Genomic DNA, 23,341 nt, shown 5'->3' on the forward strand with positions numbered 1-23,341 from the left:
CGGCGGACGAATACAATAAGCAAGCACTTACCAACAACAAATATTGCACAAAATATTAACACAAAACTATAATATACTTTACACCAAAGTCTCTTTGACCCGTGCGTTAACCACAGCTATTAAAAAGACACTCAAAACAGTTATTATTTTTGTAACCGAAAATTTTATATTTGGCGGCATAAAAATTCAACGTTGTTTCGCGCCATCTTTTTTTTTTCTGCGCGTAACGTTATCTGTGTATTGAAACATTACTGACAGCTTTCTTTTCACAAAGAAAATAATTGAAAGGTATTTTATACCTACAAAACTTATTAATATTTTATTGTGAGTAGCTAAAGTAGTTAAAGTATAACAGGAGTATTTGTATAATGCCGTACCCTTATTTTATTATTTCCATTATTTAGATCTTAAAAAGCAATTTGTTCATTCGATCGCCTGCCTGTTTTGAGGTACATTAAACGCTTTGTAAAATATGATTTTGTTTACATTTAGCACTATTATTAATTTAAAACACAAATTACAATACCCTGTCAAATTGATTTAATAAGGTAAAACACTCAGCTTATAGCATTGAAAAATGTAGTGAATATATTCTCTTTGATTCTGGAGTAGGAAAAGCCTAGAATTTAGAGCCGCAAAGGCTGAAATGAAATAAAGAAATAAAACTGTCATCATAGAAATGGAAATCTAGCTGGAAAGCGGAAACTGGAAACTTGGAACTTGGAAAGTAGAAGACTGGAAATATTCTCGGAACTTGGAATCGGTGTTGGAAGTATTGATTTTTCCACACATAGATAGAACTCATGTTCTGTACGTAGTATCGTTGTATTTATTGACACAAAAGCAAATACAGCAAGATCATAAGATGTCCGCTAAACTTCACGAAGCCCAAGAACATTGCAAGGCTGCAGATAAATTGTAAGTACGAAAGCTTCTACGTATTGAACATCCTAGGTGTATATTGTTATGAAAAGGTGGCTTGCCTTGCATCGGCATAAATAATGTAACACGTAGTTCATATTATTTCATTAACTTATATTGCAAATTCGCTTTACTTTGACTTTGGGATAAAATAGATATGACATGAGTTAGATGTAATCTAAGTTTATTTTGCATCTTATACTCCACCCAAAAGATATGTGTTAATATTATATAGATACTGATTCTCTCTAGTAGTAGTGCTAGCATGCACTTCGATTTTCAATTGCGCGATATTTTTATCGCATTTGTGCAAGCGAATCAACGCATTCTTAGTTCATGTCATCTAAAGTAAAATTGTGGTTGTCCTAAGCCTAAAATATACAGTTATTGGCCCCTCAATAATTTTCTCTACAAAATTATAAACATTAAACTGTAAATTCATAGTCAATTTATCTGCAACTTTCCTTATCAAGTTACATATTTAACAGTAATTAATAATAAATAAAAAAAAAACAGTTTGTAACAAATATATATATATGGTGTTATGGTTGTCACTGCATAATATTTTGAACTTTATATATCACAAAAGGTATTAGTTATCATGAATACTATACTGCGTGTCCCATTCCAACTCGAAGACTACATAGGATTCTTTGGGATTGTGGCTATATTATATGCAAGCTAAACAGGGCATGGTACATTTGCAAACAATATCAGATGCCTCTTAGCTTTGAGAGCTTTGTGTTGCTTGCAAGTATAGTGTTCTGGAATTGATTTGCCAAGTTGGGTTAGAATAGCAATAGAAAAGAAAAACTTTATTGCTACACAACCCAATAAGACAAAACACAAGGAAACTAGCTATACTAATAGTACTTTGTGCTAGGGACTTAGTGGGTTAGGTTGGACTTTGGAATAATCTTTGCATTAAGTACGTTAAAAAGTCATATTATCTTTCTTTCAGTTTAAAGACTTCCTTCCTGAAGTGGAAACCTGATTATGACTCTGCTGCCGACGAATATAGTCAAGCAGGTTAGTAATTCTTATTTTACATATAAAACTGTTTATACAATTGAAAGAGCCTTTGAATTATAGAGGCTGTAATTCAAAGACTCATTTTAATGTTAAAACATTACATATTGTTTCTATACACTATGAAAGTCTAAACGTCAAGTCCTCATTCAAGGTGGTGGTGAACAAGGTGGTGTGATATACTATATCACTGAAGATGCTATAAGGCCAGTCTTTTAACTTGTGTCCTTTAAAATCATGGCAGTTGGCATCTGTGTTAGGTAAATTATTAAGCAGGGATGCTGTAGGAAACATCTTGTCAGAACACTCCCCAACAGTTTTTTTCATAACACTTCAGTAAAATAAGTTATAAGGATAAATTTTATTTTATTTTAGCTCAATGTTATCGCATCGCTCGTGATTTACAAACTTCAAAGGATTGCTATTTTAAAGCTTCTGAGCTTTATAAGAAGAATCGTGCGTTTTTCCATGCAGCCAAAGCACTTGAGAATGCTATTATAGTTGGGAAAGAGATGACACCACCTGATCAGGTACTACTAGTTTTTAATAACAACCATATTACAGTTCAAGATGGCAGATTTTCAATCCTTTTCATAATTGGAACGCAATAAAGTTATGAGAAAAGAATTCTGAAATTGTATTTTAATTTGTCTATGATGTAAATATACAAAAAAAAAAGTTTTTTTATTTTTTATAAATGAATATTTCATTATTTTAGCTGTACTCCCTTGCTTGTGAGTCCAGCAGTTTGTACCAGCAACATGGCTCGGGAGATTCTGGGGCTAGTATCCTGGATAAAGTGGCAAAGATCATTGAAGAGAAAGCCCCAGAGTTGGCAGTTAAGTTGTTTCAGCAGGCTGCTGATGTTTCTTCGGTAAGATCCATTATTTTTGTGTTTGATTAACAAGTATAAGTAACTTATAAAGATAATTAATGATAAAAATAAAATTAAAAGATTTATCTATAATAATATTATGTTGTATACAATATATTATGATAAAACAACCTTCTTATTTTAGACTGAAAGTGGTCAGCACCAAGGCTCAGAGTACATCAGCAAGTCATCAAGGATTTTGGTTAAGCTGCAAAGGTTTTGTCATTTTTATTAACAACTGCAACTCATTTGTAAAATTTTAACATTCCAAACTCTTATTCAAGAACCTTAAATGTTGTATATTTACGATTTATAAAGTAGTCTTTTACTCCCTGCACAATCTTCTCCCCACCTGTAAAAGTCCCATCAAGATTGGTGCAGCTGTTGCAGAGATTAGTCAAAAATTAACATACCAACAAAAAAAAATTGAAAGACACTTAAATTTTATTTATTAATAAGAAAGTGATGCCCAATTGAAGAGTAAGTTTTTCTGTTTGTTGGGTTAGATATGATGAGGCTTTAGATAGCCTTCGACGCGAAATTGGCTTCCACCAGGAGTCTGGTAACATAATGGCAGTAGGAAGGCTAACGGTTGCAATTGTGCTGGTACAACTTGCAAGGGGTGATGCTGTTGCAGCTGAGAAAGCTTACAAGGTAATTAACAATTAAAAAAACTATAATAGCTAATAAACTATATTATTATATAAGTGTATAAAAAGTTTAAAATTTATTATTATTATAATATAAATTTATAGATTATAAAAGGCACGACGGCATAAGCGAGCGTCATGAGAGGGCACTACGGCATAACCGAGCGTCAAGCCTAATGTCGTGATGCCGTACCGTCGTCTCGACTTCGCATCAAAACTTCTTTTTTTTTTCTATTAACTTTTTTTTTTTATAGGAATGGGGCAACAACTGTGAGGCTCCGGAAATGCAGACCATCGAACAACTGCTGCAAGCTTTTGACGAGGAGGACCGTGAATCTGCCCAGCGCGCGCTCGCATCGCCTTTCATTCGCAGTATGGATGTCGAGTACTCGCGTCTTGCGTCCACGATTCCGCTGCCAGAGGCCTTGGAACCAGCACCGAAAAGCGTGGTGCGGCCGAATGCTGCTCTTTCATATGTCACCGCCAGTGCTAACAGCATAGCGGTGAGTTTTTGTTTTATCTGAACTTTTAACTTTCTTATGATTCTAGTCATCATATACACCCATATGGCTCTATCATATGATGTCTCACAATGCGTTTTTTGTATTTTGATTGGTTCTTTTGTAATATTTTAGAAGTCTAGATATACATATTATTCAGTAGCATGTGCAAATTGATATGATCTTTAGGTGGTACGAAGTTCACGATTCTCTGATATTTTTTGATAAATTTATAGATTAAATTGCCACATTAATTAAACGGATCTACCGTTTAAGGAATGTGAGATTGGAATTTTAAGATGTGTCAACAAGTTTACAGAAAACTAGAAAAACTATATATATATATATATCTTAATATATATAAATCTCCTGTCACGATGTTTGTCCGCGATGGACTCCTAAACTACTTAACCGATTTTAAATTAAATTGGCACACAGTGAGCAGTCTGGTCCAACTTAAGAGATAGGATAGCTTAGGTCTTTAATTATAAAATTAAAAATTCATTTATTTCAAGTAGGCCTAATATAAGCACTTTATAGTCGCAATTTTATTTTATTGCAAATTATTTGTCTATGATTAATTGACAGTCACAACTCACATGTTATATAGGTATAAATACTACTATACTCATTTAAGGCTTAGCGATACTGAACACTTTAAAAACAAAATCAAACGCAGACGAAGTCGCGGGCAACAGCTAGTATATATATATATATATATATATATAAATAATACTATATAGTATGCCCAATATCGAAATTTTCATGTCCTTAAGATGATTTAAGTGATCTTAATGTTTTTTTAATAAACTCCAATTATATTAACTTAAAAAATTAGACCTATATGTCTATTATCTGGACAGTTGACGTGAAACTTTAATGTTTTTTTCAGAAGGAAGAAAATGAAGCTAATTTGCGAATACAGCAGTCTTTTGATAAAGCGGCTCAAGAGAATAAGGAGAAAGCCGCTGAAGACGAGGGAGGGTTGTGTTAAGCTCCAACTCAAGTATGAAATTGCACGCTGGCTCTCCGTTTATTCGTCAATCGACAATCATTATTTTTCGTATTATTTTAGGGCACAAGGCTAAAATGCAGTGCAGTGCACATCGCAAAATGCTGAGTCGCGGTTTTTTTGCTCTATTTACATCTTTATGCTACAGCAATAAAACGTCATATTAGTAAATTTATTACTTAGTTAATTTTTCATTTCACTTTATTACGAATACTTCAAGATTGGGCATACATCTAGCCGTTTCTCCTTCAATTAATTATTTTTCGTGTTATTGAAATTATTGCATAAATTTGTTTATTAACTCATATCTTTCCTTACTGCGCAAAGCTATAGTATCCGCAGATAATGCCCGTGAGTGAATTTAAAAATCTCCCTATGGCAATTACCGACCACAAGTTTTTTGTAATTAATCTATTACAAGAATAGTAATATAGTACGGGGCCTTATTATTTAAATAACAAATAGAGAAGTTTGACAGTCAGAAATATGTAAGATTATTTTAATATGAAGACAAATAGCTTTAATATTAATAGGTTGCAAAAAACAACTTTCATCGAAGTATAGGGTCAAACTGATTTTGTAAGCAGTAAGAAATTTTGTTCCAACTTTTAAGGTTAAATTTTCATTCAATCTGTTTTATTTTTTATAATTGAAAATCTGGTGTGTACTGGAAAGGGAATCGCTAACGAGTCTTCGTGAGATCTGTTCACATTATAGGTAAGAAAATATGGCAACCGTTTTTCATGGTGTTACATCCCTTCCGTCATGGACGTGCCACCACGTACAAATCGTTTAACGGTTTAATAAATTAGGCTGAGTTTCTTGCCGGCTCTTCTCAGTGGAATCTGCCTTCCGAACCGGTGGTAGAGTCACTACAAACAGACTGACTTGACGTTTCAAAAGTGCTTATTAATTAGGCCTACTTGAAATAAATGAATTAAGAATAATTTTTTTGAATTTAATTTAGCTGCCATAACCCCTAACAGTTTACACATCACATCTGTCACATATTCACTTGCCGTCAGGTGGCATTGCAGTCAAGTCAAAAAAAAACTTTGAAGACATAAATATTAATTACTTACATGTTAATCATTGATCGAAATCGTATTTAAGGACTTATTCTGCGTTATATGTATATATTGATGTTAATTTTGTAGTTATATATGTAGTCTTAAAAACACCAAATTAGCTATTTTAGGTTTATTATTATAATATAAAATATTAGTATAATTTAGTCTACTGTTCTAGTTATATAAAATTAATATTCTAAAAGTTGCGCTAAATTTGTATTAATAAATTAACCAGCAGTTATATAATTTGTCAAAATTCTTGTATTTGTTATTATTGCCAAGTGTAAATTTAGGCAGTTTAGTAGTTACTTAGGCAGGATTTAGTGAAACGGAATAGGTAAACCAAATCCGTATTAGTTATCAGCACATTTCAGCTTAATTTTGTTAAAAAGGAATTATATAAATGTCATGGAAGAATATTTCTCATATATGATACGTCATGAATTATTTTGTATCTTTTTTCTCTGTTAATACTACTAAACTACTAAAACAGAAAACAAAAGATCTCCACATGATAGATCATTATAGTTCCTAATAGTTAAAACATTTGTTTATTTGTTATATTATGTATAGATTTTATTTTATTCTGTTATTTTACATTCAATATTCTTGGAAACATTAAACACGCAAAAATATTAATAATTCATTTAATTATGTACGTACTTAAAATTACATTACGTTAGTTAATTAAAAATAAAGCATCGTTTTTTTCAGATCACATTTTTGACATTTATGTAATTTAGCTTGTTCTTCATGATGATCGTAATTCAGCGATATTTGAGCATTTAATATTTATAAATCACTTCGCGGTACTACCCGGTCAAGCTAAGTTTGCACCGCGGATTACGTCACACTGACGCTTAGGTACGGTATGTAAAAAAGAAGATCATTTTGATCCCTTAAAAGAATTGTTGTTGTAATTGAAATATTAACTAAACGAATCATTGTTAAAAAGTGTTTGCCAATTAATTTTGACTAATAGTATGTCAATCATATATCAGCGAGGTGCAAATTTAGCGCGACCGAATTATATATTACGTATATTATTTACATTATTAATGCTAATAATGTTAATAATATACGTAATATATAACTCGGTCGGTATATTATTACGTATATTACGTAATATTATACATATATTACTATATATTTTGTAGAAAATAGATAGGAATTGATTTAAATATTAACCATGACCGGTATATCTGCCTGGCCATTTGTAGAGGTGCCACTTGGGCAGTATTTGCTATGGTTTAGTTTAAGGGTGTTATATCATTTTTTTTTTATTCCTTGCATATCTTTAACCTTTAGTCCCGTATTTATAAGTGTTACATATATTTAAGACAATATAATATGTATTAGATTAGGTTTAAAGTGATATATCAGACGCTGTAATTGATTATAAAATAATTTATTGTTGAACGTATAGATAGATATACGGTTGAAATCTGATATATAGCACTTGTAGTAAAATGAGCACCTTTAAATTGTTATTTTCTAAGTAATTGTTATTAGAAATTTGTTGATTGGTTCCCTTTGTTCCCAGGGATAGGCGGAAAAATGGGACAAAGATTTGCGTCGCAGAGTTAGACGCTTGTTTTGGCTAATCGGGCTATTAAATAAATGCTGCAAGATAAAACAAAAAAATAAAATATATGTATGCCTAAGTTTAGAATATAACGCGACTGATTTCGATTCCTGAGGCCTGTGTCAAGTTAGAAAGTTTTTCTTTATGTTACAGACATAAATAAAAACTAGTTAATTTGAGTCTGGCTTACTGATAATGTTTGTATTGCGACGAGAATGAGTAAAGCCATGGCATATCTCAAAATAAAGCGAAAAGCAATAATTATATTCTAGATTATTGGAGTGTGCTCTTTCTTATTTCTTAAAATACTTAATAAATGTATTTTGATTAATATGCAATTTAAATTACTTCGTGTTATGTAAAAGATTTTCACATATATATACCGACTACGTTCATATGTACTATTTAAGTTGTCAACTTAGTACGCATTGCAGAACACTACTTATTTATTATTAGCTTTAGAGGAAAAAGTTCGTTAACTAGGATCGGTTTTGACTATCGATACTCTAACCAGAGAGTGAAATGGAATTTATAGAAATTGTTTTTAAGCTCAAATTCGACAACACTTGTAAGCAAAAGCTAGAATGAGTGCAATTAGGTCCGTTCTCCTTTGACATTAGTGTTTCGGTACTCTAACACGTCTGTGATTGCGAGCGTGCATAAATCATATACTAATCGTACTGGGCCCAGATTCTCTTTACACTCATATCTTAACACACATATTGTAATCATATGAAACATTTGTTTTCTACGTGAAACCAAATTCCAACATTTTTTATAGTAGAATGATGCTGTCAATATTATGTATTATATTGCATCATCACTGCAACCGCGTTATATAACCCGGTTGCAGTGATTCAAATTTAATATTTGAGATATCATAAAAAAGTCCAGTAATGCAAGGTTTTACCTTGTGCGTGATATGCGTTTTCATGCACAATAAATCAGATTCGAATGTCAGAGAATTAGGGCCCTGTAACCACGAAGCACGGATTTTTATCTTATAGATCCGTACCACGAGGTTTCTCTTTAAATCTGTTGATGTTTATGACGTAGGTACTAGTTATCAGATTAACGAACGAATGTCATCCGCTTTCTAAAAATATATAAATTATTAAAAAATATATTGTATATCCTACATTGCTTATGTATGTTTAGTGCAACTTTTCCTGTGTTTAAATTATAGCATTTAATGTTTTAGCTCTTATGAGACAACTCAATGTCAATTTAGCTGAATATCAGATGCTTAGCCTTTATCTTCGAAATAAAATACTTAAATAATATATATGTTTTTTTTCTATTTATCTCCATTACTTAACGGATACTTCTTACAATTTTAAAATATTGTAAATAATATTGACGTAGTGTATCTTTGGATAGTTATCCTAAAGAGCTTCGTTCAGGGTACCTGTAAATTCAGGCCGTTATTCCTACTAAGATTCAGCGCGCTTCGCGGTGTACTTCCTGAGATCCCATGGCTGCTTGGGAGAAGCCTATAACTCGTTAATTATCGCATTTACACTTTTTCTAACTCATATAACCTAATTTGTTTATGGTTCTTGCCACAAGGTGTGGTATTTTGTGTTTGTATTATCATTTTTATAATTTTCCTAGTATCCATAAGGTCCATTAAGGTTATTAAAAAAAACGAATTTATTCTTTTTAATATGACATGTGACAGTTTGCGAGTCCCCTAAACTTTATGATCCGCCAAATCAGTTTATTCACTTCGTAAGTTATCACATTAGAGTTCGTGAAACGCTTTTTTTCTCTAGGAATGACTTAAATAACTAGGCATTAGGGCGATTCCTAGGTCTAGTGAAAACGGGCATACGGTATTCACCTCTGCCAAGTTCTTAGACATTTAAAGTTTTATAGGTTTGTTTTCAATGTGGGTTCAAATATTTTATAGTAGTTACTTAATAATAAAAAAATGAACATTATGCTTCGCAATAAAAAAACACATTACGCTAAAAATACGTTTATTTCCGCCTCATCCAAAATAACATTTAATTATTAAGGTACAGGAATACTATAATTGGGTATAGACGTATAATACAAGATGTTGGCTACATGACTAATAGATATATAATTAGTCTCACAAATAAATGTACGGGTATGCACAATCTTACTTGCCCGTAGCTCGTAGGTGGCTCTTCGAAACAATAGCGCGTGTACCTACCATGGTAGAGCAGTCTCTTGGTTATGATGAGCTAAAATTGGTAAGCAACCATATTAAACTCATCACCCGTGAAATCCTTATCAGTTTTACTTTATCAAGTTGTGCCTTGTGAAAATGTACAAGTTAGTTACTATCAAAAATACTCAATTCGCTATAGGTGTGCCTACTAAATTTGAATTTCACCAGGATTCCTAGATTTAGTCAAAGTGTCCATTGGGCCCACCTAAAACATTTTCCAAATCTGTTAATAAATGTTCTGATATAACAAACATAAAAAAAACTAAATTGAGAACCTACTCCTTTTTTCGAAGTCGGTAAAAAACTATATGCGCGGTCACTAGTGACTTACGATGTCCAGGCCTATTAAGATCGTGCGTATCTACTGAAAAAGTGCTTAGATTTTCATAATATGAAAGTTTTTTTCACACTATGGTTGCGTGATTAACATATTGCATATATCTATTTAACTAATTTTACCACTCTTCATATATTTTTTAAAACAATTAATTGCATACACATATTACATAAGACTTACATACAATAATAATACCTATAGTGAATAGAGATCTGTATATTTCAATTGCTGTTAACACATAGCATTGGTAAACAGTAATGTTAATTCTGTATGTAAATTGTACAGAAATCCTGAACTAAATATCAAGCCCAAAAGCAGTGACAATATTCGAGGAAATTTTAGTTAGATACAGTTGCACGGACATGTTTATCTTTAGAAACACCATTCGGTAGCCAATCAGTTGTCATAGTTAACAAATTAAAATAAGCTCAAAAAGAGGTAAAAGGTAATTGCTTTATGCCTCTTAATTTACAAATACAATCTACTTAGTGAGGAAAGCAACAAATATTTTGCAGGGCACGCTGCACGTGGTTTCGGGTGCAAATCTTATTCCTAAGTTAACAATCGAAACTGTAATAAATAATAATAGCTAATAAATTAAATTATTATCAAACATCTTGTTTCAAAGGCGTCAATGTTACTTCAGAAACAATTGGTAAATGGAAAAAAACGATACCCATTGAGAAATTGCTTTAGCGTTAATTTTGACTATATCTGCGGTTTAAAACGTTAACAACAAAACGTCAGGCGCCTTTTAAAAATGTATTTAATAACGGCGCGGGTTATGCATACATATAAACGTTTATAAACGTTTAAACCCATTACTCTCCCGTAGTTGGGTAATAATAAAGAGACATTACATTTTTATGGTTTTAAACTACACTGTGCTGATTTGTTTGATTAATTGAAGGTCTGTTATATTAATCTCAGAATGTATATATAATTTGACGATCCGTTTGGTGATGCCTTTTTAATAGTTGGTTGGTGAAATTAGCCCCTAACTTCATAGTATTTAATAATCCTTCATTACAATAAAATATAACAAATGACAATGATAAATACAAAACAAGAGTATATTTTACTAATATAATTAAATTACCATTATGCCATTTTAACGCCAATGCAAATCACTAATATTTGGTTGTGCCTATAAATAATTTTTATAAAAGCACATGATTGATAGCCATGTTTGAAAATATCATGTTGTTTGTTGTTTGTGTTTTATCAAAAATAACAGTATAAAAACCAAGTTATACTTTGAAAATAATTTATGAGGCAGGTTTATTTACTAGTAGTGTTATTTTTTTTAAATTATTTATCAAATTATGTAACTTAAACTCTATTGTAACTTTATGTATAAATTATTAGTCTATTATTATTTAAAAGTTGTCTTTTTTGATGTCTACTGAATCCCTTCTGCAGGGCTAGCACAGGTAGGTGACAAAAATTATATCCCCTGACAAGGGATATAATTAAAATTTCCACCTGCTAAAGCACGGGAACAGGAATAGGAGAAATCTATCCCTTAAGAGGAAATTTATTCCATAGAATAGAAGAAGTTTATCCCCATATATTATTTAGATAGTATTTCCAGTTAGTAGCACCAGTGCTCTGAGAGTTGATAAAGCTGTGGGAGAAGACAAATTTTTATTGTTTTCCTGGGGAGATAATTGTCTCCTGTTATGCTAGCTGTGCAGGGGTAATAATGTTAGTACTTTCTGGTTTTCAGGTAATAAATCCAGAAATCTTACATCTAAGATATAATATTTTTCCACTATATAAGTTTATCTTATAATAATACAACTACTATATTTATTCAAAAACTTAACTTAGTTTTTAATATATCTAACTGAGAATCTACAACTTTTCCAATCAAAAAGAATAATATATGAAGATCCATTAAAACCAGTGACAGGGATAAACAGCCCTAGAGACCAGAATCTTGAAATTCTATCAGTTATCAATGATCAATGAGAGAAAACACCATCAGATTGTCCTGGGCCCTGACTCCAACCTACAACCTAGCAACCATAGCAACCGTTCAGTTGTAACCACCTCTGGCTCGGCAAATGTCCCTTCGAAAAAGAAGTGACATCATTAATTGTCAATAAAGCTTATCTGCCTTTCCCTTGCAACAAGGCCTTAGCACACTGTATTAAGTTACACTTACTGGAGTCAAATATAAAATGAGAGTTCACACAAAAAAATGTTTATGTCCCTAGATGTATGTGACATAACTATGTCTATTTTACTTGTTTTTCTATATACATAGTGAATGACGAGTGGTACTCGCGGTGCCTACGCGTCATACACTTCACACCATGCTATGTTGCATAATATAAAGCTAACATTATAATGTATTAATTTGAGTAGAATCTCAATTGACTCTAAATGGTGTGCCTTAAAAAAGCAATTTTGAATGTAATTCAATAGAAGATCAGGGCTCTGGTAGAATCAAACAACCGGATAGCACTGTGAGCATGTTGATGAACCACTTTTTAAATATTTGAATTCAATGTGTAAATGAAGTCAGATAAATTATAATAAGCAATGATTTGTCTATACCTGGTCTGGATGGACCATAGTTATTTTCAGTTATTAAATTTTCAATTAATTTTACAACTACCATAGACAAGACAACAATTGGTAAAACAAAAAGCTTACCAACATAAGTTATTCTTACCAACCTAGTTTATAAATATAAAGAAGATTATCATTGAATATTTTTTTGATTGAACATAGTGAATGTATGGTGTAACTGATCAGCCATCAATTACACAGTTAAAATGAACCTTACTCATAAGAGTTTAAATTCTAAAATATGGTGTAATCATCTGGGGGACAGATGAGGTAGATTCCGCTGGATGTTCTTTGTCTTTATTATTCTTTGTTTTTCGGAACTGGAAACCATTTTTACGAAGAATTTTTCTTAATGTTTCGCGTGAACCTTTAAAGTTGATGTCATCTCTCAAGATTTGCAATAGTTTGTTGATAGTAGGCACTTCTTTTTTGAAAGCATAAAACTCGTGAATTTTTCTTCGTATAACTTGCAAATCAAATTCACTTACTTCAATCTTCCCTTTAGTTCGGACACGTTTCTTGGGTGCCCTTTTCAAAGTATCTGGATCTAACAACCCTTGTTCTACAAGCCTGGCTTCTTTAACTATGTTGAGCACTGTTCTTTCTGATACTCCTATAACAAATAAACATGCAGATTTAAATAGGTTTGATTTTTTTTTTCTTTAAATAAAAGAAATCCTACCCTATTTGAGAATCAAGAAATTTCTTAGTGTTTTTAACAAGCTGAAGAACTTGAAACTCAATTGAACTTCATCAAATTTGTCTAAATATTAAATATAAAATTAATTAGTTGATTGCACTAGCTAGAGCTACTAAAGCAATAATGTTCTATTTTACTGATATAATTACTGAGTCCAAAACCAACACCATTATTATTCTCACAAGCAACAAGCCCACAATTTTGTATGCTACTATTTTGGTTTTTTTAAATCTACCAGCTATACTGTATTTTGCCAGGATAAAAGGATCCTATTGCCATCTCCATTTGCAAAATTTTACCAAGATAATTTGACCTGCTAAGCCATGTATAAGTAGTTAATGCTATTTATTCAATCCTACAGGTATCTTTTAACATTAGCGTTTCGGCAAATATTATCCTACGTCCACCTGCAAAATTCAAGCTACATGAGAGCCAAATTTCATCATGATCTGTTCAACCGTTGAGCCGAACATAGTTTACAAAAATCCAACAAACAGACAAACTTTCGCATTTATAATATTAGTATGGATGTATGGATGTCACAGGTGGTTTATTAATTTAATTAATTATTAAGTGTAGTAAGTTAATTAATAATATGAAACCTTTAGAAAGCGAGTAAGTCGCACTTGGTTTTGGCCGGTTTATTGTTAGTCTCGAGACCAATCAACATGTGGTTTGCAGGGCTCTTTTTGTACTAAATTCAGTATAATGATATTTTTACTAAGATAATCTGGATGATATTATATTGATTAAAGATTCATATCATTCTCGTATAAAATTACAGTAGGTAGGTAGGTAGTACCAAATTGTAACACAAACCTGTGGCGGCAGACACCCTTACGTATACTTTACTGAGCGGTATTATTGGTACTTGCATTCGTTTCTCCTCGTCCATGAATTCTTTTACCTTTAAAATTATATCGCGCACTTCATTTGTTATATTTTTCGGCATTTTGTTTACAAAGTAGTTTAATATTTTCTAAATGGCCGACTTTTATTTGGTACACAGACTATAGATTTGGTCACAGACTCACAGATTAATAATTAGGATTTGGTTTTGCTCCAACATAGACAATAAAATAACTATCAATGAGTAGATAAGCACCTTTTAAATGGCTTTTAATACTATTAAATATGAAATAATTATAGGCGATTGCTTTTTGATGTATAGTGTGTTTCATTGAGATTAAAGATATATATATATATATATTTATGATATATATATATATATCATAAACACTACATACATCTAAAACACTATATATATATATATATATATATATATTTCCTTTTTTAATTATGCGTTTTTTTATTTTCAAAAATGAATTGGGACAAAAAAATACCTAGTTTGTTGTGTCAAATTGTTAAACCATTTTTTTACAATATTTTGCTAAAGAATTTTGGGCTGTTGGCTTCAAAACTTGACTTGCACGCAATCAAACAAAGCATCGAGGTGTGCTTCCCAATCAAAGTGCGTGTATAACATAAACTGGTGTTATTGAAAAGAGTCACCAGCCAAAACCAGTTAAAACGTAGTGTTTATATTATTAATAGCAAAATTGTCTTAGGAACTAGCGTAGCTGATAACCATCATATGAGTCGCCACAATGCCAAAGGAACGGGGCGAGTGCGAAAGCAGAAGCTAGCTTTCTTTCTGGAAAAGAGCATAGGCATTGATTCCCAGTGATAGAAGATCAAGCTCATGGGAAATCAGGAATTTCACGCAGACGCTCTCGACGTCGATTAGGTACGAATATAATATTTTTTTATTTTTACTGCGCCTTTATAAATCAGGTGTAGGTAATATTATAAATTTAAATATAAATTTATAATATAAATATAAATTGTGACCTGATAACGTATAAATCATGGAGCTGATTTTGAAATTCTGTTGGAGGTAGGCGTAGGCAATCGCGGAATCAGAACTTAATAGCTAGTGAAACCTAATAATGTACAAACAACAGTAGGTTAGGTACCTACTGTTGTTTGTTACAGAGGAATGACTTATTAATAAATGGTCTTACTAAGACCATTTATTAATAAGTCATTCCAATGATATTAATTTTGCTAATACGAAAACACTTTTTGGCGTTCTTGAAGTTTTCTGGTCTTTTTGAGCCATTTGGATGAACTTTTGTGATGTGTTCATGTCGGACTAGATTATTTATAAAAGATGCCAACTCATTTTAGCAAATATTTTTTTATTAAAAAAATACCTACTTATAATATTTTCATAACATCCTATGCCTTCTAGACACTACAACAATATTTAAACACCCAAAGTGCTAAAATTGGTAAGGCCATTTAGGTGTAGCTACAAACCCACATAGATATATTATAAACCCGAAAAAACATCGTTCTACTTTTAAAAGCTTCTGCTTTCGCACTCGCCCCGTTCCTTTGGCATTGTGGCGACTCATATGATGGTTATCAGCTACGCTAGTTCCTAAGACAATTTTGCTATTAATAATATAAACACTACGTTTTAACTGGTTTTGGCTGGTGACTCTTTTCAATAACACCAGTTTATGTTATACACGCACTTTGATTGGGAAGCACACCTCGATGCTTTGTTTGATTGCGTGCAAGTCAAGTTTTGAAGCCAACAGCCCAAAATTCTTTAGCAAAATATTGTAAAAAAATGGTTTAACAATTTGACACAACAAACTAGGTATTTTTTTGTCCCAATTCATTTTTGAAAATAAAAAAACGCATAATTAAAAAAGGAAATATATATATATATATATATATATATAGTGTTTTTGATGTATGTAGTGTTTATGATATATATATATATATATATCATAAACACTATTTTGGGCTGTTGGCTTCAAAACTTGACTTGCACGCAATCAAACAAAGCATCGAGGTGTGCTTCCCAATCAAAGTGCGTGTATAACATAAACTGGTGTTATTGAAAAGATAGGAATGATATAGGAATAAATATCATAGGAATGACTTATTAATAAATGGTCTTAGTAAGACCATTTATTAATAAGTCATTCCTCTGTAACAAACAACAGTAGGTACCTAACCTACTGTTGTTTGTACATTATTAGGTTTCACTAGCTATTAAGTTCTGATTCCGCGATTGCCTACGCCTACCTCCAACAGAATTTCAAAATCAGCTCCATGATTTATACGTTATCAGGTCACAATTTATATTTATATTATAAATTTATATTTAAATTTATAATATTACCTACACCTGATTTATAAAGGCGCAGTAAAAAAATACTATTAAAAACTTTAAAAATAAAAAAATATTATATTCGTACCTAATCGTCGTCGAGAGCGTCTGCGTGAAATTCCTGATTTCCCATGAGCTTGATCTTCTATCACTGGGAATCAATGCCTATGCTCTTTTCCAGAAAGAAAGCTAACCGCAAATTTCGAATTTCCTTAAGATCAGCTCAATAGTTTATACGGTGGATGGCTATAAAAACACAGAAAGGCAAACATTGGCCTTTAATGGTTTATAGTTATATATATAAACTGGATGTGCCCTGCGGCTTCGCTCGCTTAAATTACGGCATAAATCAGATACAAAACGTGAAGTATTTTCAATCGAATTGAAAGTGCCAAATATACAAACCTATGGTATTAAGTACAGATAGTAATTCAATATATTTAATATATCAAATTATTTAACCAAACAACTGTTGTGTGGGATATAATAGGTCTGTTATATCTGTTCTTGCTCTTGGAGCTTAAATCATCCACTACTTGAAACCTTACAGTATAAAGTAGTGCTTAGGTACATTCTCTTTGGTTCAAGAGATTACTAAAAAAAAAAATAACAACTCTTTAGTCACCTCTTTTATGCAGGCACCTCCTATAAAACACTGACCTATAGAAGCCTATAACTCTAATGCAGGACCTATAAAGTAGGAGGTTGGTAGAAGACCTCAGATTAATGATAAGAGGAGGCGGAGAAATGACAGTCACCATAAGTATGTCATTACCTGAGTTATCTGTTCTGTCTGTCCTTGGCATACATACCTAAAAGCTAAAGAAGAAGAAGTGTCCTATATGTGTCATTACATCTAATGAGTCATGACATCAGACGTAATCATTGATGACAAAAACAAGGATTGATTTAATATGTTGCTCTGAAAAAAAGCAGCAGGAGCTGAGTAAAATAAGATATTTAAAAGATATAAATCTTAATCATCCTCTACTATCCTCATTGCCTTTCTTAATTGTGCTTTACATACCTAGTGTTTCTCTTCTCAACTTCGTAAGAATGTCGAGCTAAAATTCTTGAGAGTTGGCCTCTCAAGAATTTTACCATCACCTTTGATTGGCAGTGTACGAAAAAGATATCCTTGAATTGAGTTTGCAGCGTACAAATTTGTTTGTGAGTTTCAAAAGGTCCACCTTTTGAAACTCACAAACAAATTTGTACGATTTGTTATGATTTGTTTCTTCTGTCGTATTCAGACAATCGAGCCAGAAGTTTCTATGGCAGTTCACATGCTGTTAAGATGAACAGATCAAAACAATATCGTTTATATCGAAAAAGTATTCACCCTTTAAGCAAGTTCAGGTAAATATTTATTAATGAAGAAATGGGATGAAAGTAGATATTATGATTAATTTTTTTTTGCTTATTACATAAATTATTTCAACTAATAGTCAATACCGAAGATTCATTGTAGCACGGTTAGAGATAAGATCTACAGATTTCACCAATCGTTGCCGAAACCAAATTTAATAAAAGCAAATTTTGCTGAATTGTTCCCAGTACGCCGCTTATAATGTTAAAGCTGCAGCCCTTAATCAAGTTTAACGCATAAACTTAGTTAAGCCTGCTTGATCGCGTTTAGTTTCAACGGTGAAATCGGCCCTCATAGTGCGGCAATATTATGTTAAAATTAAGATCGGGGATTTACAAGAAATCCATCGCAGCAGTCCCATCTCTTAAGAACTGCAGGCCACATAAGAGTAATCGGTCGCTTTGACCCGTTTTCATTGGGATGTGGCATCACGTAAAGCTCGTAAAAGTAGAATTCCCCAGTCAGTAACTAGGAAATAAAAATAATTAGGTACACCCAGAAACTCGTGCAAGATTAACGCGAGTGTATACATGCATGTGGATCTCCCAAATCGCCTGCGATGTAAGTAATCAACTGTGGTAATCAATAAAGAAGAGTCCATACACCTGAAACCCATCGCTTGCGAGGCAACTCGTGATGGATTGCTAACGAAGGATTGCGCCTTTGTGGACCCCTTTATCTATATTTATTGATTTCAACTAGATTAAAGACAAACAGAATGTTAAGGTTAGTTTGCACTGACGGTGCTGGCATTATTATTTAAAAAAGGCTTATTTTAGCATTTACGCTGCGGTTAAGCTATAAATGTTTCACTGGGCAAATTTAGACACCAGCTAAAGCCAAATTTTAAAATACATGGCTAAATTTGAACCATAAAGTTATCATTACCATTATCTTATAACTTATCAGTTATCATTACTTAACATGAGTTTATAAGTAATATAGGTTATTTTGCTTGCAGGAGTGTCTTAGATCCATTCATGGTTTACGTTCTAAACATGATGATATTTTACCACAGTGCATCTTTTATTTATGGTGAATTAGAATGGTCCTATTGCTTTATTGGAGTTGTGTTGGAATTTATATTATTAGGTGACATTAATTCAAGAACCGGTTATATAAATACGCGTAAAATTGTTTTAAATACGAACAAAGTTCTAATATATTACATTTCTACAAATTTATTCGCACACACATTGTCGTCGTTACCTTTGCAAACATAAATTTTCGTCAGATATGGCAGAAATATTAACTGCGGTATCTGTAAAAGCAACAAGTTTTTGCAACCTTTGAAATTCTTGGAGTATTTCGACTGTACCGCCTGTTCGATGCGTCTAGGTACTGGAACCGTCCAAGGAGCACATTTAAGGCTACATATTGTTTCAAATTTCTACGTATTTGTGTGTTTGGCTTAGCTACAATGCTAATTTTATTGAACCTCTGGGACACAATAACTTTTCTAGCGATAATAAGTACAGGCCATGTTAACGAGAAGGCCTATTTAGCCAAAATTTTAGTTGTTAAACATAGTACATCGGGTGCGCTGTCGAATTTCATGTTTATTAGTATAGAAATAGTGAGAGCTTGCTAATCTTTTGTTTTGTCCGTTTTTAGCCTCAAGCCAAGAGTGTACTTTATAGACAAAATAGCATCACTGGTTTCTTATTTAGTAGCAATGGTGTTTTATATGTGGAGTCTCGTAGAGTCTTATGCTTGTATTGGTTGGATAAATTTCCCACAAGAGCTAATGGTTACTACTTCAGAAAATACGATGAATTGCCTGATAGCTTTTCCATAAAATATTACGATTTCAATATGAAAAAATTAAAAGTAACAGAAATAGAGAATAACCTGTTTAAGAATTTGCTGAAATCTCTCAAGAACGAGATTATTTTAAGATCTCTATTGACAATCTATCTACTCGGCTGGTTACAAGAATATCGTATTTCTCGGATTGGCCCACTTATTTAATCGATGAAATAGTCTTGCTTATTAAAGAACAGTGTTATTTAGAAGGCGATGTCGTCGCGGAGGTAAGGAAAATTAAATAATGAATACCCTAGGTAAAATTGAAATTTTAATTTTTTGGCGTCTAAACTATTGGTAGCCTTAAGATATTGACAATTTATACAAATAATAAAAATGATCTTACCCACCGGTTTTGTTGAAATTCGTATCGATGGACCATAACATAAGTTTTAGCTCGTGACAAATATATCAACCGGCAATTTTACACCACTGAAATGAATTTGACAAAGTCGCGTGCTTGTATGTAACCAGTTGAAAGTTATTAGTGATTTTTAGGCCTCAGTTTCAAGCGATGGTCTTGTTATAATCGACGTTGGAGTATTGGCTGTGTACTTTTTACGAAATGAAGAAAAGGGTCATCTTATTGACGATGACTATTTTGGGGAGCTGTCTTTAGTAACGGATAGGGAAATCAGGATGTCTTCTGTGGTGGCGTTAAACTCATGTAGGGTTAGTGGATTCTTAAAAATATAAATCAAAAGCTATGAATAAAAGATAACAGGCGCGTATGTAAGCCTGTTATTTTTTAATTATTTTATAGTACCTGTCTACGGACGAACCACGCAGCTGGCCCACCTGATGGTAACCGGAAGACTAACAAAAGTAACAGAGCAAAGTTTCGCTGCTCATGCAAGGAACACGACCCACGAAGTGCCACCCCGTTTGCATCAACTGTTTTTACACCGGTAATCACACGGAACACACCAATGCAGCATAAATAAGCACGGCAGTAGTACTTCCCCGAACAAGCTCTATCACAAAAGAGCTCTTCTACTAATAAACTATTACGCACTGCTACATATCATAGGGCAGAGAGATAGGTTAATCATCATTACCATCATCAACTCATTGCCGGCCCACTGCAGGGTACGGGTCTCCTATCAGAATCAGAAGGATCAAGACCGTAGATTGACTGCATATTGGTAGACTTAACACACCGCTAAGAACATTATGGAGAACTCTCAGGTATGCAGGTTTCCTCACGATGTTTTCCACCACCGTTTAAAGCAAGTGATGTTTAAATTGGCCAAATTAAAAACGCACCTAACTCCGAAAAGTCAGTGATTCTTGCCGCGGCATTAACACGGTCTCCACGAAAGGAAAGCCGATGCTTTACCCACATGGCTATCACCGCTTCATAGATAGATAGGTTAGAGTAACGCAAATATAGAAGAATTTACTATTTGGGCGTTATCGAGCTTCGGTATCGACATTTGCCCCTATCTAGTCGTCTACACTCGTAATCATCATCATCGTCAGCCAGTGGCGTGCATAGCCCTTGGACCCAGGGTATGCACAAGGTGTTCAGCACAAACATAAAGTAAAATTTATACCTATTTTAGATATGTCGGTTTATAATCAAATTACTTTACGAATGTTATATTTTTGATTGATTTAATACTATCGTCTATCTACTGCTAATTGAATAAAAGTACATACCTACCCTGATTTACGTCACAAAATTATGACACACCATTCGGCAGCATTTTCTAAGCACACTGATGAAAATTATTAATATCACAATATCCTTTATCATTCCACACTTTACGTATATTGGACAATAAAACAAAAGGAAAGCAAAATAATCGATTGGTGTGTACAAAGCCGCTTAGTCAAGAATAGTTTTCGTAATATTTATTATTAAACATACGTGTTACTTTATCACCTTTTTTTGTGGATATTTGTAACATTGGTACACACCTTCCTAGGGATAGAAATTAAAGATGTCTCTAAGTACTTTTTCCAGGCACACTGAACCCAAACAAAGACCGCACGAATATGCTTTCATTATAAAATGAATGAATAAACTATAAAATAACGTTAACACATTAAACTATCACTACTCAAACTTTTATAAGTTGCTGAATTTATGCACTTGAACCGTTTATTTATCACCAACGCCATAGAGCATTGTTCGAAGGTAAACAATAATGGCGACTGAATATGCTAATGATAATATTGCAATCGAAATTAGTCAAAATATGTCTTTAATTTTTTTGTACGAACGCTATTTTATTTTGATATGTCAATAATAAATAGAAACAATATTTATTGTTAACTTTCTCACTTTCCAATAATTCCTGGAATACTTTTCATAACAAAATCAAACACGTAATTGATTATCCACTTCCGTGAGCAGTGCTTATAGACACCCATACTTAGAGAATTTATGAATGAGCTGTTCACACAAGACCGATGCTAATCTTGTAAGTACAAGCGCACGATTATAACATTACACGACACACACTACTAACTTGCACGCACACATCTAGCAGAACGATTCTTTCTTTGGGCGTGCTTATTTTATTTGATATTTCTATGCAACAGTAGAGGGCGTCATATGTCGAGTGATTCATAATAATTGATTTACCCTGCAATCGATAACATGAGATTAAAATAATAATATAGGTATTTTTACGTGTTTTAAAAGGTAAATGTTTAGCATTTACGGTTAAAAATTAAAATACGAAGTAGAAGATTTTATTTTTTACGCTATACGCCTCGCGCGCGCTGGTTTCGCTGTCGCCTGTCTAGCGACAATTGACCTAGAAGTTTGGCCGCTCATTACTAGATGGCACTTTCATATATTTTTTACTTAGTGTTTTTTTAATTACAAAACTTTAATGGTCCTATCTGAAGGTTCTTTAAGACCCTGAGGGTAGGGTGTGCACTGCTTATTTGCATATATGCAATGCACGCCACTGTCGTCAGCCTATTATAGTGTGCGCCGAAAGCTGAGTACACTGAATATAACCAAAAACAGCGCGATACCGTCGAATGTAGTTTTAGTTTCAATCGTATGGCAGCCGAAACTGAAACTTATTTTTTTTAAATTGTAAATTCTTTTAAAGGAGAGAGGTTTTGAATTTTTAAAGAATGGATCTCACGCGCTTCGTCTGTGATTGGCGGACTCAATCTTTAGTAATTTTTACACATAGTAGGTACATACGAAGCCGATAACAATATTTTTTAATGTTTCCAGATTCTGTTTTTGGATCTCGTTCAGAAAGTTGATGAGAGAATATCCACAGCTGTTTTTTAAAATGAAACAAACGCTCACTTTGAATTATGATTTACAAAAACGAACTAATTAACGTTATGTTATGTAAAGAAAAATGCTTGAAGAAAAGTTGCAGTTTGACTATATTTAGGTGCCTATGTACCTACCTACAAATTATATCTACTGAATATTGTTTTTTTCTTTCCTTCTTGTTTTTAGTCTTGTTAAAGTCTACTAATCTAATTGTAGTTTTACCTACATAAGTTTTTTTTAAAGTTCTGATTTGAACAGTTTT

At 32.7% G+C, this 23,341-nt stretch overlaps 2 protein-coding genes and 1 pseudogene across 2 annotated transcripts; 2 read left to right on the forward strand and 1 right to left on the reverse strand.

Annotated features, from left to right (window-relative positions):
- The first annotated feature begins 659 nt into the window (after positions 1 to 659).
- On the forward strand, positions 660 to 7,101 carry LOC120636172 (gamma-soluble NSF attachment protein-like). Its single transcript, XM_039907515.1, has 8 exons — positions 660 to 918; positions 1,883 to 1,950; positions 2,326 to 2,480; positions 2,669 to 2,824; positions 2,970 to 3,040; positions 3,331 to 3,478; positions 3,729 to 3,977; positions 4,867 to 7,101. The coding sequence occupies exons 1-8, from the start codon at positions 866 to 868 to the stop codon at positions 4,966 to 4,968; spliced, it is 1,002 nt and encodes a 333-aa protein (XP_039763449.1). The 5' UTR covers positions 660 to 865; the 3' UTR covers positions 4,969 to 7,101.
- A 2,505-nt stretch (positions 7,102 to 9,606) lies between these two features.
- Positions 9,607 to 14,457, reverse strand: LOC120636244. The gene is made up of 2 exons (XM_039907622.1): positions 14,278 to 14,457; positions 9,607 to 13,371 (listed from the first exon to the last, which is right to left on the reverse strand). Exons 1-2 carry the CDS (start codon positions 14,408 to 14,410, stop codon positions 12,986 to 12,988), a joined length of 519 nt encoding a protein of 172 aa, XP_039763556.1. The 5' UTR covers positions 14,411 to 14,457; the 3' UTR covers positions 9,607 to 12,985.
- A 2,938-nt stretch (positions 14,458 to 17,395) lies between these two features.
- LOC120636572 lies at positions 17,396 to 23,140 on the forward strand (annotated as a pseudogene).
- The last annotated feature ends 201 nt before the right edge of the window (positions 23,141 to 23,341 follow it).

The sequence above is a fragment of the Pararge aegeria genome, chromosome Z (genome assembly GCF_905163445.1).
Source record: "Pararge aegeria chromosome Z, ilParAegt1.1, whole genome shotgun sequence".
Taxonomy (NCBI): Eukaryota; Metazoa; Arthropoda; class Insecta; order Lepidoptera; family Nymphalidae; genus Pararge; species Pararge aegeria.